Genomic DNA, 18695 nt, shown 5'->3' with positions numbered 1-18695 from the left:
GACCTTGCTGTCCTCTATTATCCTCTTTAAGCTCACGCCAACTGCTTCAGTCACTCCATCCAGCCACCTTGTTCTCTGTTGTCCCCTTCTTCTTTTGCCCTCAATCTTTCCCAGCATTAGGCTCTTCTCCAGGGAGTCCTTCCTTCTCATTAGGTGGCCAAAGTATTTGAGTTTCCTCTTCAGGATCTGGCCTTCTAAAGAGCAGTCAGGGTTCTTTCCAGCACCAGAGTTCAAAGGCCTCGATTCTTTGGCGCTCAGCCTTTCTCATGGTCCAACTTTCACAGCCATCCATTGCAACGATGGTTATAGAGGAGTTCAAAACACAAAAACATACTGGGCCCATTTATCTTTGCATATACAGGTAGTCCTCGACTTACAACAGTTCATTTAGTGACCGTTCAAAGTTACAATGGCACTGAAAAAAATGGGACTTCTGAACGTTTTTTCCCGAGTTAACAACCTTCCCAGCATCCCCACGATGAGGTGATCAAAATTCATGCTTTGAATTTTAACTGGTTCATATTTATGACCATTGGCTGTGCCCCACCGTCACGTGATCCCCTTTTGCGACCTGACGAGCAAGGTCAATGGGGAAGCCAGATTCACTGAACAACCGGGTTAGTAACTTAACAACTGCAATGATTCACTTAAGAACTGAGGCAAGAAGGGTCATAAAACGGGGCAAAATTCATTTAACAAATGCCTCACTTAAGAACAGAAATTTTGAGCTCCATTGGAATCATAAAATGAGGACTACCTCTGTGTGTCTGTGTATATACACGTGTATGTATATATATGTGTGTGTGTGTATAAAATGTGTTTGTGTGCGTGCATCCACATCTGTATAAAAATACAAAATGCATTTTGATGCACACCTATTGAGCTGCATCTTATTGTTTCAACTCCTACCTTCAAAATGAGCTATAGAGCACTGCACACCAGAACAACTAGACACAAGAACAGTTTTTTTCCCCCGAATGCCATCACCCTGCTAAACAAATAATTCCCTCAACACTGTCAAACTATGAGAACTGTCAAACTTCTCAAAGGTGAGAACCAACACTGTTGGTTCTCACCTTTAAAGCGCTCCATGGCTTAGGACCGGGTTACTTACGGGACCGCCTCCTGCTACCGGTGGCCTCCCATCGACCAGTGCGCTCCCACAGAAAGGGTCTCCTCAGGGTGCCATCAGCCAGACAATGTCGACTGGCGACCCCCAGAGGGAGGGCCTTCTCTGTGGGGGCTCCAGCCCTCTGGAACGAGCTACCCCCAAGGATACGCCAACTCCCTGACCTCCGGGCCTTCCAGCGTGCAGGACTGGCCTAATACTTTTAATGGGGATTTTAATAGTTTTTAGTATTTTCAGCCTATCTAAATTAATCTTTTAAATCTGTTTTTAATTTTTGTATTTGTTGTTCTTAGTTGGCTGTAAACCGCCCTGAGTCCTTTGGGAGAAGGGCGGTATAGAAATTGAAATAATAAATAAATAAATAAAACTATTTACTAAATCTGCATTACAGTTAATCTTCTCGTCGTTCCTATTACGTATCTCCCTCCCACACTTATGACTATAACCTTGTTGCTTGTATCTTTACCATTTAAATTGATATTGTTTCCTAGTATGATTCGACTGCTTATTTGCATCCTATGACTATCACTAAGTGTTGTATCTTATGATTCTTGATAAATGTATCTTCTTTTATGTACACTGAGAGCGTATGCGCCAAAGACAGATTCCTTGTGTGTTCAATCACACTTGGCCAATAAAGGATTCTATTCTGTCCTTATATAAGCAGGGGCCACTGCCCTGCGTGCACAAAACGCATCGCAACTTGTTTACAACCAACTTTTGCAAACCGGGTATAAATTTCCTCTTAACTCCACGTTTGTTCATCAAACTTTCAAGCAAGGCTATCTGCGCCAAACTCCGCCCCCCCTGCCCGCCCCCACACACAAAGCGCCTGTCAGATTCCTCCCTGCCCGCCCCGCCTCCACGTTAGCCCCGCCCCCTCTGGAGAATCCGGCCTTTCCCAGTTCAGCCTAGTCATCTTAACCTTGCCCCCACCCCCTCCTCCTGATTGGTTGAAACCTCCTCCCTCCGATAAGCCTCCGGATTGGCTCGACCGGCCTCATTGGGTGACGGAATTCCGAGGTGCGGGGTCGCCATTGGCTGGCCGTCAGAGGGCTAAGGAACCCGGATGTTTCCGAGAAGGTCCCGCTTCTCGGCGGGATGGCGGATAACGTGGCCCCGGACCCTCAGGCGACTCCCGCGGGACAGGAAGGAGTCCAATTCTTCCTCCAAGCAGGTGAGAGAGAAGCTGGGTGGGATTGTTTCCCTTTCGGGGCTTCCATGGGAGGAGTTCCCGGATTTAGGGCTTTAAAAAAAAATAAAATCGAGCCTCCATGTTCAAGAGCAGTATATCGTACCTTAGGGTTTGGACGGGCGCGAACGGGAAAAAAAAAAAGAGCCTGGCTGCGTGGTCGCGCCTTTTTTAACACATTTCTCACAGAGATCGGTGTGGATCTAGTCTCTCCCCAACCCACAAGAGAGGAGAGAGTTGGGACTACAGTTCCCATCGTTCTCAGCCGCGTGGGGGGGGGCTTTCGAGCTTTGGGAGCGAATGTCATAAAGGGATGGAGCGGGGGAGGGCTGGATGACGTCCCTTCGTGCCTTGCAGAGAGGAAGCGTGATCACCATAACGAGTGTAAATAACAGTGCAAAGCAAGAGGAGGAGGAGGAGAGGAAGCTGGAATGCTTGCTCTCAATGGCTGAGCAGGATCCACTCTTTCTTTTTTTTTTAGGTAGATTTTTCCTTCCACTTCTCAAAGAGGGGCACCATACTTAAATTGGATGAATGCTGCCAGCCAGGGTGTTAAACAGAGGCGGGTTTCAGCAGGTTCTGACCAGTTCTGGAGAACCGGTGGTGGAAATTCTGAGTAGTTTGGAGACTAGCCTTGTGGTGCAACCAAAACAATCTGGAACTGAACACACTCAAAACCGTAGAAATGGTGGTAGACTTTAGGAGAAACCCTTCCATACTTCCACCTCTCACAATACTAGACAACACAGTATCAACAGTAGAAACCTTCAAATTTCTAGGTTCTATCATATCGCAAGATCTAAAATGGACAGTTAACATCAAAAACATCATTAAAAAAGGACAACAAAGAATGTTCTTTCTGCGCCAACTCAGTAAGCTCAAACTGCCCAAGGAGCTGCTGATTCAGTTCTACAGAGGAATTATTGAGTCTATAATTTGCACCTCTATAACTGTCTGGTTCGGTTCTGCAACCCAACAAGAAAGACACAAGACTTCAGAGGATAATTAGAACTGCAGAAAAAATAATTGCTACCAACCTGCCTTCCATTGAGGACCTGTATACTGCACGAATCAAGAAGAGGGCCGTGAAAATATTTACAGACCCCTCGCATCCTGGACATAAACTGTTTCAACTACTACCCTCAAAACGACGCTATAGAGCACTGCACACCAGAACAACTGAAGACACAAGAACAGTTTTTTCCCGAGGGCCATCACTCTGTTAAACAAATAATTCCATCAACACTGTCAAACTATTTACTGAATCTGCACTACTATTAATCTTCTCATAGTTCCCATCACCAATCTCTTTCCATTTATGACTGTGACTATAACTTGTTGCTGGCAATCCTTATGATTTATATTGATATATTGACCATCAATTGTGTTGTAAATGTTGTATCTTGATGAACGTATCTTTTCTTTTATGTACACTGAGAGCATATGCACCAAGACAAATTCCTTGTGTGTCCAATCACACTTGGCCAATAAAAATTCTATTCTATTCTATTCTATTCAACTGGTAGTAAAAATTCTGACTGGCCCTTCCTCCATCTGTTCTCTGCCTCCTGAGTCCCAGCTGATCGGGAGGAAATGGGGATTTTGCAGTAACCTTCCCTTGGAGTGGGGTGGGAATGGAGATTTTGCAGTGTCCTTCCCCTGGAGTGGGGTGGGAATGGAGATTTTGCAGTGTCCTTTCCCTGGAATGGGGTGGGAATGGATATTTTACAGTATCCTTCCTCTGGAGTGGGGTGGGAATGGAGATTTTACAGTATCATTCCCCAGCCACGCCCATCAAGACATGCCACACCCACCAAGCCACACCCATCTAGTAAATTTCCAAGATTCATTTTTCTCACCATGTACATGTATACATCCAAAATTCGACTGTTGTTTCCCTGTGTCATATAACATATGTGGGTATATGCATATTTTTAGTTATTTGTCATGTTTATGTAGTATATACCAAAGGTACTCTTTGAGAGCTGTATGCAATGAAATTGTATGTATGCTGATTAATGTACATTTAAACAATAGAACAGAACATAATTTTTATTGCCCAAGTGTGATTGGACACACAAGGAATTTGTCTTGGTGCATGTGCTCTCAGTGTACATAAAAGAAAAGATACCTTCATCAAGAATCATAAGGTACAACACTTAATGATAGTGATAAGGTACAAATAAGCAATCAGGAGACAATATCAATATAAATCGTAAGGATACAAGCAACAAAGTTACAGTCACAAGTGGAAGGAGATGGGTGATGGGAACGATGAGAAGATTAATAGTAGTGCAGATTTAGTAAATAGTTTGACAGTGTTGAGGGAATTATTTGTTTAGCAGAGTGATGGTGTTTGGGGAAAAAATGTTCTTGTGTCTAGTTGTTTTGGTGTGCAGTGCTCTATAGCATTGTTATAGAGGGTAGAAGTTGAAACAGTTTATGTCCAGGATGTGAGGGATAATCAATCAATCAATCAAATAGACAATAAATATCAAAATAGACAATAAATATCAAAATAGACAATAAAGTTATTCTAAGTCCAGTATTTGAGGGCTGCCACAAAGAAGAGGGGATCAAACTATTTTTCAATATTTGAGGACAGGATAAGAAGTCAACAGATGGAAACTTATCAAGGGGAGAGCCAACCTAGAATTAAGGAAGAATTTCCTGACAGAACAATTAATCAGTGGAACGACTTGCCTCTGGAAGTTGTGGGTGCTCCATCACTGGAGGCTTTTAAGAAGAGACTGGATAGCCATTTGTGAGGAATGGATATAGGGTTTCCTCCTTGAGCCCCCTAGAGGGTTGGACTAGAAGACCTCTAAGGTCTTTTCCAAATCTGTGTTTTTCTATTTCTATGTTTTGAAAGAGAGGAAAGTATTTCGGGGGGGGGTTTTTCCTAGTTTCTATTACACTCCAAAGTAGCCTGCTGAAATGGGGTGGGGGGAGTAGAAAAGTATATCTGGATTGAAACATTGGGAATTAATTTATGATTTTTTAAAAAAAATTCTGACTCTTGGAGTTTTTGCTACTTACGTTTCACTTGGATGTATCATTTTTTAATTGTTTCCTTTCTTAGTTTTCTTGTTTCATGTATGTTTTGCTCTTTGAGGAAAATATTTTTTGAAAAGTGGAAAAGGAATGGTTACAATAATAGTTACCCCTGAGACCACAGTTTCATAGTTTCATTTACAAAATGAAACAAAAATAAAATTGTTCTTTGTAAATACAAAAAAAAGAGTCATTTCTTGAACTGAAAGTCAGCTGCACCTGCAAAGGATGAGCCGAAATTCGTTTTGTTGTACTAGCAAAGGGAGCAGCTGGCTATACATGATAAATTATTAGATATCTGATGCCATAGATGTATGGAATAATGTTTTTGTATTTTTATTTGGTCCTTTGTTAGCTTAACACAGCCAGGGTGGATAAAAATCAATGAGGTTTTTTTTTTAAATTAAAAAATGTGGATTTTTTAAAAATTCAAATTGGTTTTTTTATTTAAATCAGATTTTTTTATTTTTATCCAATTTATTTTAATAAAATGCTTTTGGAGTAAAAATCTATTTTTTCTATTTAAAATACATTAATAGTTTAGTTTATTCGGCATGAAATGGAGCTTAGTTATGTAGCATGAGGCTGTATATTCTGCAATATTAGGATTGTTGGTGAGTCAACAGCGGATCAGAGGAGCAGCCGCCGTGGGACAAAGACGACAGTTGCTCCTTAAAAATTATGATTTAAATCGGGTTGATTTAAATCAAGCCTTTTATACTAGTGATTTAAAGCGTGATTTAAATCATGATTTAAATCGACTTGATTGAAATCAAATCCACCCTGAACACAGCTGTATTTTTTCACTGCCTTGTTACTGTTGCAGCAAACCAAATCCCAAATTGTTCTTGTCTATATCCAAATTCAGTTATTGTCTTGTTGTGTCTTCTCTTCCAGTAAATTCACTGTTCTCAGACTATGGCTGGTATATCCTCTTCGCTCTTATTGCCGTTTATCTGCTCATACAAAAACTCTCAAAAAATCTTCAAGGCACTAAAGGATCCAGTGCGCCTATAACAGCTATAGGTGTGTATGAATAATGCTCTCGACTGACTGTTCTCTCTATGCTTGCACAACTTTAGATCTTTATGCATTAGATCGGGGTGCATTTATTATTGCCAGTGCTAAACAAAAATGTATTAATTAGTATCAAGATGAGTTTCTCTTCTTGAACAGAGTAGGTAAGCCTATGAAAACTGGGAAGATGGTGTTAACTTCTCCCCTGTATGTCTCCAGGTAGAATCTCCTCGGAGGAAGAATCTCCATTTTACTTAATTTATTTTGCAAAGCTGCACCAAAATTGCAGCAATTGCTCGTTCGCATTGTGCTGTTTATCTGCCACTGTTGCTAATAGATAATGTGATCATCATCTTTACAGAACTAAGGGTGTGGTGTCCCTCTTCTGTGATTTGTGAAAAGCAAAATACACTTCAAGAATTCCTGGTTCTTGAAATCCCAAACTGTGTGTTTCTCTTATGATTGGAAGAAGGAATGGATCCAGTGGTGGGATTCCAAATTTTTTACTACCGGTTCTGTGGGCGTGGCTTGGTGGGCGTGGCCAGGGGGTGTGACAGGCAGCACTTGGCCTCCTGCAAACCCCCACCTCCCTGGGAGCAAAAACAGGCCCTCTTTTGGGCCTGGGAGGCCTCCCTGCACTTACCTAGAACCAAAATGGGGTGCATAGGGACTTCTGGAAGGGGCGGGGCCAGCCAACAATTTAACTACCACTTTGCCCGAACCGGCTGAATCCCACCACTGAATGGATCCCATTTTTTGGTTGGTGGAATGTGTATCTGCTGGGATTGCTTCAGGAAAGTTATCTATGTCAGGGGTCTCCCAACCTTGGCCACTTTAAGACTTGTGGACTTCAACTCCCAGAGTTCCTTAGCCAGAAAAGCTGGCTGAGAAATTCTTATTTATTTATTTATTTAGATTTTTATACCGCCCTTCTCCCGAAGGACTCAGGGCGGTGTACAGCCAAAAAGATAAAAACTCAATATATATACAATTAAAAACAAAAATTTAAAACAAAACAAAACTCAATATATATACAATTAAAAACAAAAATTTAAAACACAGCATATTACAAAAGGCCGACATTCAAAATTTAAAAATTTAAAGATTTAAAAATTTAAAAACCCTAAAACGATAAACCCCAATTAAAATTTAATAAAACTATTAAGCCAATTCTGGGAGTTGAAGTCCACAAGTCTTAAAGTGGCCAAGTCGGAGACGCCTGGTCTATGTGTAGAAGTAAACTTATAATGTTCTGGGTCAGCCAGTCCTGCTTATCCCTTCCATTCTGATAAGAGAGAGACTTTCAGATTAATTATGTTTTATTCCAGAAACTTAGCTTTGTTCAGTTCTTCTGGGTTTGGTTTAGCATTCTTGTCTAAAAGAGGGCTAAGGATAACAGGAATGGTTGCAACTTCCCGGTTGAATTATTCTGCTGAACTATTAAACCAGATAGAAGAGATTAACTCTTAAGCAGCAGGTGGCAAATGAAATTAAGGCAAGTTTCGGTATTGAAAGAGATGAAAACCACAAGTCTAGGGCGAATGTAGGATTCCTAGCAGACTTTAAGCTTTTGCTAACTCTCTCTTGGGATTGATTCAGAACCAGACGATGTGGTTAAACAACAAGAAGCTTATCTAGCTGCCCGAATGAAGATGCAGGAACAATTGAATATCCAAGCAGAGAAGTTCAAGGAAAAACAGAGAATGGTATGTCTCAGCCAGATGGGTTTGTTTCAGATACTAAAGCAGCTGTTCATAGAACTATTACTACTGCCTGCAGCAACATTATTAGACTGGCAGCTATAAGTGCGCCTTCTATTCGAAATCTGAAAAATGGAACATCTGTACCATAAATAGAATTTTAAGATACAATTTGGGATCTTTGTTCTAAAGAGCTAATTTAGAATTTGACACTGGAGTTTCTATTCTGTTGGACTTGGGCACAAGGCACTCACTGCGATGAATTGGACCCACACATTGCACTAAACCATACGGATTGATGGTTGGAGGCAGTATGTAATGGTGGAATGTAAAATAGACCTAGCGGCTTTGTGTGCTTTGTGAACCAGGTTACTCTGGTTTGTCATTCAGAGTTGGTAAAGTAAACCATAACTTAATGTAATACATGAATCTGGTCAGTTTGGATTGCTTGGTCGTAGCGTAATGGCTTGAAATACTCAGAAAACATTGGGGGCCTGGGACACAGCACAGTGTATATTCTTTCCCTTCTAAAAAATGGCAGGGGGAATGAAAAGTGAACTGCTCTCTCTCTTAATTTCACCATGCTATCTCAGCAATCATCCAAATTGTCCTCTTCCCTTCCAAATAACATGTTTAGTTATCTGGCCATAAAAATGCCGTATTTTTCAGAGTACAAGACGCACCTTTTTCCCCCGAAAAAGAGGGTGAAAATCTGGGTGTGTCTTATACGCTGAATGTAGCCCCGCCCAGCTTCTCAAAGGGAGGTTTCAGAGGCTGAAAAAAGCATCAGAAACAAGCTTCAGAAAAGAATCCCCAGAAAAGAATCCCCAAAACAGTTTCAGAAAAGAAGCCCCCAAACAGAGCTTCAGAAAAAAAGCCTCCAAACAGAGCTTCAGAAAAGAAGCCCACAAACAGGAGTTTCAGATGCTTTCAGAGGCAGAAAAAAGTTTTTTTCTGAAATGGAGTTTCAGAAGTTTCAGAGAGCGAAAAAAAAGCAAAAAAACCAAAACAAAACCGAGGCGCAGAGCTCACAGCCAAGGAACCTGTTGCTAAAATTCACCTCTGGGAACAGCTTATTGGGGGTATTCCGGGAGGCCAATCCACCTGCCAATTAGCTTTTTTCCTTATTTTCCGCCCCAAAAATTAAGGTGTGTCTTATACTTCGGTGTGTCTTATATTCCAAAAAATACGGTAGCTTCCTGTGACATCAGTATCAACTGGTTCACATATTCCTTTCTCTTAATATTGAAGGGAAAAGTTGCAGTAAAATCTCTTTTGGTTTAAGGATTTCTCTAGGACTAACCACTGAAAGACTTATTAATTCTATAACAAAAATGTTAATTTGGTCGGGCATTTTAATGACCTTTCAAGCTACTTTGCTTGCCTCATTGGAGGCTTTTTCCTGAAAAAGCAACTCTTGTGCATAAAAAGGAATATGTGTCCTTCTGTTATATTTAATTCTGGTCTCCTGATGCTAGTGTCAGGCTCAGGATACAACCAATCCCCCACCCAAGTAAAATTCAGGCTTGACAGGTAGTTTTTATCATTTTGGTCTGCTTTCATCAAGCCTGCTCATTGGGTGCCATGCTCCCCAACTTTGTGTTTTCAATATAATGTTGGACTTCAGCTCCAGTAATTCCCTTTAGTTTATGCTGGCTAGCATTATCAGAGTTGAAGTCTATCATATTTGAGAAGACCAAATGTAGAAAGCCATAGGGAGATGTCAGCCACGTCCCTTCTTTCTGTGGTCTTCCTACTTTGCTTTGGGAAGCCTGAATACAGCCTGGAGTGGCGCCCAAATTCTGTGATTCTATGGAAAGATAATTTCATTCTAATCTTCTTCATGCACATTTTGCTCTTCAGCTGGAAGAGGAGAAGAGAAAGCAAAAGATAGCCATGTGGGAAAGCATGCAGGAAGGAAAAAGCTACAAGGCGACTCTCCAACACAACCAGGTTGGTCTTTTCTGCCGAGTGAGAGAACTGTTCAGATTTGAAAAGATGAGTTGGAATCTGGTCTCTGAATCAGTTGTTCACTAAATTTCAGGAACCGACGCCTGAAGCCTCCACATCGACAACTGTTGTAAAGCCAAAACCCAACAGAAAGCCCTTACGAGGGGAGGGTAAGTTCTGAACCAAGAATTGTGTGTGTGTGTGTCTGTCCATCTGTCTTATCTGTCTAATAATAAGTGATCTTGGAAGGTGGAACACTTTTCAACATGGTACTCCTTGCTTCCTCCCATTGCACTGTGTATCTCATGGTTTGGAAACTTGAATATAAAACTCTTTGTTGTGGCTCTAGCCCCCAAACCTGGCCCCATGCCCGAAAGTGACTCTGAGAGTGAGGGGGAAGGGCCGGTAAGGCTTACCTCAGGAGCACCGATTCCTTTGGCCCGGCTCCAGGAGCCAGAACCAGGCTAGTCGGAGGACGTAATGAGGCTGACATCCCCTGATTCCTCCCTTCCTCAGGCTACGCCTACAGACGCAGCTGATAATAATAATAATCAAGCCTGGACCGACCCACGCTTCAGAAGATTAGAGAGGCGGCATCATCAAAGGGATATATAAGGAGCTTTGGGACTGCTGTCACTTCTACGGGAAGCAAATTAGCTGAACCGTGTCGAAGTGAGCTGAAGTCTTAATCTGTTTGAACTTTTTGGCAGGCAGCTGCGTTTTCTTGGCCAGGACTGATAGGAACCGTGTAACCACTGGCTGTAGGCCAGCTCGTTACTCCAAAGTGAGGACGGAGACAGAACACTCTTACGATCCGGTTGTTCCTTCAGAAAATTTTTGTTTTTCTTTCGTAGTGTGTTGATTCTATTGTTCCCGAGTCAGTTGTTTATTTTTTTATTATTGCAAAACAGGCTGTATTTTGTTATTGAGCCACTGAGTTTTGTATGTCTCTACTTGTGATTCAACCACACATTCAAATCCTGGTCATCATGAAGATGTTGACAAGGTATATGCTGGGAAGTTTGGTTAACCAACATACGGAGCACCGCAGGTTCCAAATCTTTTGTGTATCTTGTTGAAGAATGTTAGTGCTTCGCAATGTCCCTTTTGGTTTTAATACATGCCGTTGACCTCTTTCATAGAGTTGGCCTTGCTCTTAGGTGATCCTGGGCATATGATTAGCACTGGGTGGACCTGCGTTTGCTCCCTAGTGAAGACATAGAAAGTAAAATCCTTACAGTGTAAAGATATATAAAGACTGTTCCGTCTTAAAGATCATTGGAACTACTTCATCATCTTGCAGAAATCAATTCGATGCTGTGATTTGAAGGGAGCCAGTGTATTCTAATTTTTTAAAAAAATATTCAGAGCATTAATGAAAATCCAAATTAAACGCTTCGTGATTCCAAATAGAAACATCATAAGTAGCACAGCCAGAAGCTGCCACTTTTTGTAACTGAGATTTGCGGAATTAAAATCAAAGCAGATGAAATTAGATTATCTAGACCACTTTTTAAAATCTAAATAAAGACTACGTCAAATATTCACACCTTTCTCCGTTATCCACTTTTGAATGATGTTTTGGTTTCCCCCCAGTGCGGTATCTTCTTAGAGCCTATAGTCTATATCGTTGACAACATTTCTTGTTGATAAAAACTGCTTGCTTACTGTATATCTCTGACTGTATTTTTAAAACAGGCATGAGCAAATCCTGCATACATGATCTATATATATGTATATATCTCTGTCCTTTGAAGAAAGAATTCATTAGTAGATTAAACTTTTTCCATTGCATCGTGTTACAATAGAATTAGCTGGTGTGTATCTTTCTAAATAGCACTATTCCTATCTGATGTGGGATTGCCACTTACCATTAAAATCAATCAGCCAAAGAATTTACTAATAAAACTTGCCAAAAGAGGACAAAAACAGATCAAACATGTTAGACATACAGACATTCAGTCCTGGTAGGAATTGAAGGAGAAAGCATTGATTTATTTATTTTTTTTAATTTTAAGTGGTAGGCAGCTTCTAATTTTTTGTAAAAGTTTGCAGGCCCTTGGTGTAAATCCAAGTTTACATGCAGTCAGTATTCTTTTGATCTAGAATAGAATAGAATAACAGAGTTGGAAGGGACCTTGGAGGTCTTCTAGTCCAACCCCCTGCTTAGGCAGGAAACCCTACAGCACTTCAGACAAATGGTTATCCAACACCTTCTTAAAAACTTCCAGTGTTGGAGCATTCACAACTTCTGCAGGCAATTTATTCCACTGATTAATTGTTCTAACTGTCAGGAAATTTCTCCTAAGTTCAAAGTTGCTTCTCTCCTTAATTAGTTTCCATCCATTGCTTCTTGTCCTGCCTTGGAGAATAGCTTGACTCTCTCTTCTTTGTGGCAACCCCTGAGATATTGGAACACTGCCATCATGTCTCCCCTAGTCCTTCTTTTCATTAAACTAGACTATCTGTGTAAGGTTTCTTAGCATACAGATGCCAGATTTCTCTACCTACACAGGATTATTTCTATAAGAAAGTTGTTTTGTTTTGCCTTGTTGCTATTATAATGGTTTTGAAGAAATCCCGATTTTCCTTTGACTTCTGTTTAATGTATGTCCTTCCTTCCTCTTGTCCCCTGTGGAAAATCATTGTGATGAAGTTCCTCTTTCTTCTCCCAGGTTATAACCCCTTGTCTGGAGAAGGTGGTGGGACTTGTTCGTGGAGACCAGGACGCAGAGGCCCTTCCTCGGGTGGATGAGGCTAATTCTCCCGGTGTCTACCTTTGACACCGGAGGGCATTAACTCTACCTCGCAACCAGTGGCTGTCTGTGGGTTGCTTTGCTGTAGGGAGTTTGGAGAGAAAGGGCAAGAAAGAAGATCGGTGATTTATTATTTTTTTTTAGGTGCCATCCCCGTCTGTGAATTTTAGAGTTTGTCTGGAGTTTTTGTTCTCATCAAGTCGCAGAAACCGATGCAAAACAAAGTTCACTGCTTGTTCTCTGTAGCAACCCACTTTGGATGACGTGGCTCTTCTAAATGGTGACCACACCACGAGGGCAACTGAGATTAGCAACCACTGAGCGGGGCAGTTCTTGCCTTACTCTTTTTTTTTCCTTTTTTTTCCTTTCCATTTGGTATAACAAAGATACTGTACATAGCATTTGCAAGAGATCTGTTTCTTTGGCTTTTTTTTTTCTATAGAGACAACTATGTGCTCTAGTTTAATAAACACGTCTTAAGGCTGCAGTCCTGTATGCGTTTAAATGGAACCAAACCCTGCTTGAACCTGGATAGGAGGCTGATTGGGTGTGCATGGGATTCTATTCTAAACCAGGTTAAATTATTTATCTAATCGATTTATAAACAACCTGAGGCACCATAGTAACACACTAGGTGATGTATATAGGTGAAGGGTGAAATGCTCCCGGATTGGACCGGATCGCTCAATCCGGTAGCAATGGCAGCGGGTGGTTCGGAGAACCAGTAGCAAAAATCCGTCCCTGATTCCCTCCCCACCTGCCCAGCTGAGTCGCACGATCATCAGAGGTTGTTTTTTTTTAAAAAAAAAACTTTTAAAAGCGTTTTTGCTTCGGCCGAAAAAATGCTTTTAAAAGTTAAAAAAAAAGCCTCTGATGATCGCGCGGCTCAGCTGGGATCATCAGAACCCTTTAAAAGCATTTTTTTACAATCTCTTCGGCCGAAGAGGTTGTAGAAAAATGCTTTTAAAAATTAAAAAAAAAATGGTCACGCCCATCCAGTCACTTTACCCCCCCCCCCACCAAGCCACGCCCACAGAACTGGTAGTAATAAATTTTACATTTCATCCCTGATATAGGTAGTCCTAAACTTACGGCCATTTGTTTAATGCAGTGGTTCCCAACCTGTTTTTGGCTATGCCCCACCTAAGCATCTCTAAAATCCTAATGGCCCCCCCAGTGACATATAATTCTTACTATTCAGAAAGTGAACTCCTATTCATGCGGAGGAAACCTAAAAGGCCATTAACTTGGTTTGAACAAGGTTCCAATTGCCCCCATTAAAAATCAAATTGCCCCCCGTTGGGTGTGGACCCCACAGGTTTAATGCCTGTTCAAAGTTACAACACCGAAGTGACTTATGACCAGTCCTTACCCTTGTGACCATTGCAACATCTTTTCAATCATTATGTGAAAAGGGCATTTTTGTTGTTGTTGTTGTTAAGTGTAAGTCTATTTACAGGTTAGACCAGACTCAAATAGAATAGGATTGGAAAGTAAGGTCATCCTAGCAAAACGCTGGTAACATTTTTACATCCCATTTCTACACCACGGCTTGCAAAGTAAATGCTTTCCAATTCCATCTGAGTCATTCGTTGCGAGGAGCGTTTAAACGCATTTTAAGAGGGAAACTGTTTCGGGTATCAAAGAGCTGAGCTGATTTCAATAGGTCTTACAAACTTTATTTAATTGTTTATACAATTCACGTTTAGTTATTGTACGTATCTGACTGAATGACTAGCCAGATATTTGTGGTTAGATAATCTGAGATAACACTCTTTTCTTTCCAAAATGGTAAATATGTTTATCAAGTGATACATTCCTGGATTTGGTTTAATCAATTTTTGTTTAAACAAAACGAAACAAAACACCTCGTGTATAAAGAAATGGCCATTTTCCAGAAGGTTGCTTATCTAACATATACTTAAGGATTTCTTGACTTTGGCACCCTATATTTTATGGTCCTGATTCTGTCAGTATCGTGAAACACCGGGCAAAGGTCCGTATGCCAGATTAATAGTTTAGTTTCTTCACAAAAGCTTTTTGTATGTTTCATTTGTCTATAGGACCACGTCTTTTTTCTTTGCGTGATCTTAGTGGCTGATAATCTTATCCAAACTAGGTCAGGAAAGGTGTATTCCTCTGGCACAAGAAAGCCTAAAGCTATTGATGGTTACCACTCCTTACCAAGTTTGTTTTTCATGCATTTGATCTGTGTGTTTGTCAGTTGTAGCAATCCGTTTTATTTATACCCCAGCTTACACATCCACCCTAAATCACCCTTTGGCCCAAGAGTTCCTTCCAGGATGAGTAATAACAGTATCTTAAGATGCTGGATTGGAGAAGATTGTGCTAAACAATGGATGATCACATAAGTTACAATGACTGTGTTCGTATAAATCAAAAGAAAGCATACTTTGGAATAAGATACGAACTTAGCTCTGAGGAATTTAAAGCTACTTAATGTTCATAAAAGCTTTTGGTCTCATCTGGGTATACTCAGTTTAAATACTGAAGAATTAAAAGAATTAAAAGTTGGAATGAGTTGGACGTGATTCAACCATTAAGGAAGCTATTCTGAAAAATTGCAAGTTGCGAATTGCTTCCTGTTGTTGGTAGCTAAGACTGAAAGATGGCAAAAGTTGGCTAGTTCACTGTTGGTTGACAAAGAAGTAATCTTGGAAGCATCTGGTAGAACAAAAAAACCCTTTAAGTTTGATCCGAGCTTCATCCATAGGGCTTTAACTCCCTGTTGTGCTGCTTATAATGCACACAAAAATGCAAGATTTGGCTGCGTTCTCTAATGGAATTATTATGCGATTGACAGGTGAACAACGTAGGATAGTTGGATACATTTTAGGCCTTGGATTGTACTCAAAACTGTATTTACTGAAGTCTTCAATCCTTCAAGGTGCATAAAATGTGTGCCAAGGTACAAATAGCCAGAGAGATTTTTCCTTTCAGATGCCGAGAAGATCAATTATTCCTCCGTTTGAAATTAAAATGGAAAAACTTAAGTTATCCTGTAGATGAATCCAGAGACTACACCATGAACAAGATCAGAAGGAATCAGCCCTGCTCTAATTCTAGTAAAACATAGAACATAGAATAACAGAGTTGGACGGGACCTTGTAGGTGTTCTAGTCCAACCCTCCTGATCAAGCAGGGGACCTTATACCATTCCAGACAAAGGACTGTCCAGTCTCTTCTTGAAAGCCTCCAGTGATGAATCACCCACAACCTCTGAAGGCAATCCATTCCACTGGTAGATTGTTCTTACCGTTAGGAATTTTTTTCTTAGTTTTAGGTTGTTTCTCTCCTTGATTAGTTTCCACCCATTGTTTCTTGTCCTTCCTCCTGGTGCTTTGGAAAGCCTTTGTGACAGCCCCTCAAATATTGGAACACCACTATCATGTCACCCTAGTCCTTCTCTTCACTAGACTACCCTAGACAAAGTGGCAATTAACAATGTTATATCTACAGAAAATGTAGGAGATAATGTGTATGGAATAAGTAATATAGTTTCAAACTATAATATTGGAGTCCAATTATAGTGACTACTGTATATTGTTAGAATGACTCTGGCAGCTAAAAAAAAAAAGACAGAAATAAGAATCAATTGACGGTAAGGACATAAAACACTACATACAAAGTAGTGAATAAATGGACAGCTGTATTTGCAATGCTTCCAAACTTGAAAATATCTAAGACACTGGTCAACAACCCGTGGCTCTAGAGCCACATGTGGCTCTTTCATCCCTCTGCTGCGGCTCCCTGTTGCCGGTTGGCGCCACAATTTTGAGAGGATCTTCTGGTTTGGGGGGGGGAAGGGGGAAGAACTGCGCACTAGGAGGAGAGACTGTGGCAAGGGGCAGGTTTTCCGGTCAGCTCCACAATTGATAGGACTTTTGGTTAGCGCAGGTACAGGAAAAAGGGCACCATGCTAGGAGGAGACTATGGTGGGGGAACTGGACTTCTAGTTGGCTCCAGAATTGAAGAGTGGGCTTCCAGTTAGGACCTTTGTGGTTCTTTTGAGTGTTTAAGGTTGCCGACCCCTGATCTAAGAGATACTTGAAGAAACATTAGGGCATACTATACAAACTTTGTTAAGATGTTGCTGCAAGACTATAACAAGCAAGACAAACTTGCAGAAGTTCCAATCTTGATTGCAGAAAATATGACTTCAATAACAGAGTTGTTAATGCCTGGAATGCACTACCAGACTCTGTGGTCTCTTCCCAAAATCCCCAAAGCTTTAACCAAAAACTGTCTACTATTGACCTCACTCCATTCCTAATAGGTCTGTAAGGGGTGTGCATAAGAGCACCAACATGCCTACCGTTCTTGTCCTAATGTTCCCTTTGATTGTATCCAATTTCATATAGTTATTACATACTTATGATTATATTTATGCTTATATATCGTATAGTTATTTCATGCTTATGCTTATATATATTGTTGTGACAAATAAATAAATAAATAAAATAAAAATAAACCTAGCAATACTCCAGATTTCAACTTCCAGAGGTAATCTTGTAAAATGCTGGGAGCTGCTTGCTGTTTGGCAGATCTGAATGTTTATAGATTGTCTTCATCTCTGTCTCTTTTCCTCTTTTCAAACACTTTGCCTATTTCACAAAAAGTAAGCATTTCTTTCACATTTTTTTCTCCACCACTCCGACTAACATTCTAATATTTACAGTAAGTTGTGATTCTAAATCTTTTTTTCTATGATGCAGAATTCTTGGAAATTCAAAGGCTTGCCACTTCTTTCAAAATCTTTAGCTCTTCTAACTCAAAGTTCGGGGCTTTTTCTGACCGCTAAAACCCTTCATTCTTCCAATGTGAAATACCTGCAGTCTGTCCTTGGCACAAAAAGTTGCGCGAAGCCTGAGGAGGGCAGCATCGGACTGAATTTTGACAAAGCTCCTCGGCGCTGCTAAAATGACAAATCTCAGTGTGCAAGAAGCCGATTAATATTTGCCAAAGGACAAGTTTCCAGGGAGGTGGAGATTCTTTTCAACATCTGGCCTCAAAGGGGCCAATCGGAGAAAATTTGGGTGCTTGGAAATTTGGAAGGACCTGCAAGTCTGCCTTGTCCAGGAAAAAAGAAAAAAACATTGACTGGGACTGGAAGGAAATGTGACCGGGACAAGATTCCTTCTTGCCTGGCTCAATTTCTCTACTGTGTGTGTTTTTTCCTCCCATTATTTGACTGTATCAAAATTCTGCTTTTTTCCCCAACTCCAGTCTCTCTTTTTTTTTTTGAATTTTTTTTTATTTTTTAATACAAACAAACATAAAAACATCTTCAATCCAGATACAGTGTGTCTGTAGGTTGATTACAGATCTTTGGTGCAATTTCAAATACACATATCACTAATTTGTTTAGTCTTACATTTTGTCAATCTAATATGTATCCCAATGTTTTAGTCAATTAATCCTTTAACTATAGTATTTCATTCTCTCGTTTCATATAGATTATTCTAAATTAATATTTTATCTTATTAAATCATTCATTCCATCATCTTAAATCAATTATGGTGTTCAATTCTTGCCTTATAAAAACCTCTCTCAAATCTTTTTTTTAAACATATTTAGTCTCTTTTTTCTTTTTTTTGTATTTTTTTTATTTTATATACAAACAAACACATAATATATCAGTCGTTCAGTGTGTCATCTCAGTGCTTCAGTATTTCTTCTTACTCCTTCTATCTTCATCTTTTCTTAATATTTTCCATTCCTTTATTCACAACATTCTCCACACAATTCATATAAATATAGCATTCTCTTATTTACTATTAATACATTTATCTATATCTCTTCTCTAACCAATGATAAAATCGTCTCCATATCTTAAAATATTCCGTATCCTCTCTTTCTTTAATTATCAAGGTTAA

At 40.2% G+C, this 18695-nt stretch overlaps 1 protein-coding gene across 2 annotated transcripts; it reads left to right on the top strand.

Moving 5' to 3' along the window:
- The first annotated feature begins 2146 nt into the window (after positions 1 to 2146).
- Positions 2147 to 16577, top strand: SELENOS (selenoprotein S). Of its 2 annotated transcripts, none has more exons than XM_058156599.1 (6): positions 2147 to 2306; positions 6273 to 6401; positions 7992 to 8098; positions 9956 to 10045; positions 10137 to 10212; positions 12718 to 16577. In XM_058156599.1, exons 1-6 carry the CDS (start codon positions 2231 to 2233, stop codon positions 12795 to 12797), a joined length of 558 nt encoding a protein of 185 aa, XP_058012582.1. In that variant the 5' UTR covers positions 2147 to 2230; the 3' UTR covers positions 12798 to 16577. The 2 variants fall into 2 exon arrangements, with proteins under 2 accessions (XP_058012582.1, XP_058012581.1); XM_058156598.1 differs by lacking the exon at positions 12718 to 16577 and adding an exon at positions 10753 to 12675.
- Positions 16578 to 18695: the final 2118 nt, after the last annotated feature.

Source organism: Ahaetulla prasina, chromosome 13 (genome assembly GCF_028640845.1).
Source record: "Ahaetulla prasina isolate Xishuangbanna chromosome 13, ASM2864084v1, whole genome shotgun sequence".
Classification (NCBI taxonomy): domain Eukaryota; kingdom Metazoa; phylum Chordata; class Lepidosauria; order Squamata; family Colubridae; genus Ahaetulla; species Ahaetulla prasina.
Note: the sequence above shows the minus strand (reverse complement) of the source record. Positions and strands in the feature narration are given on the sequence as shown.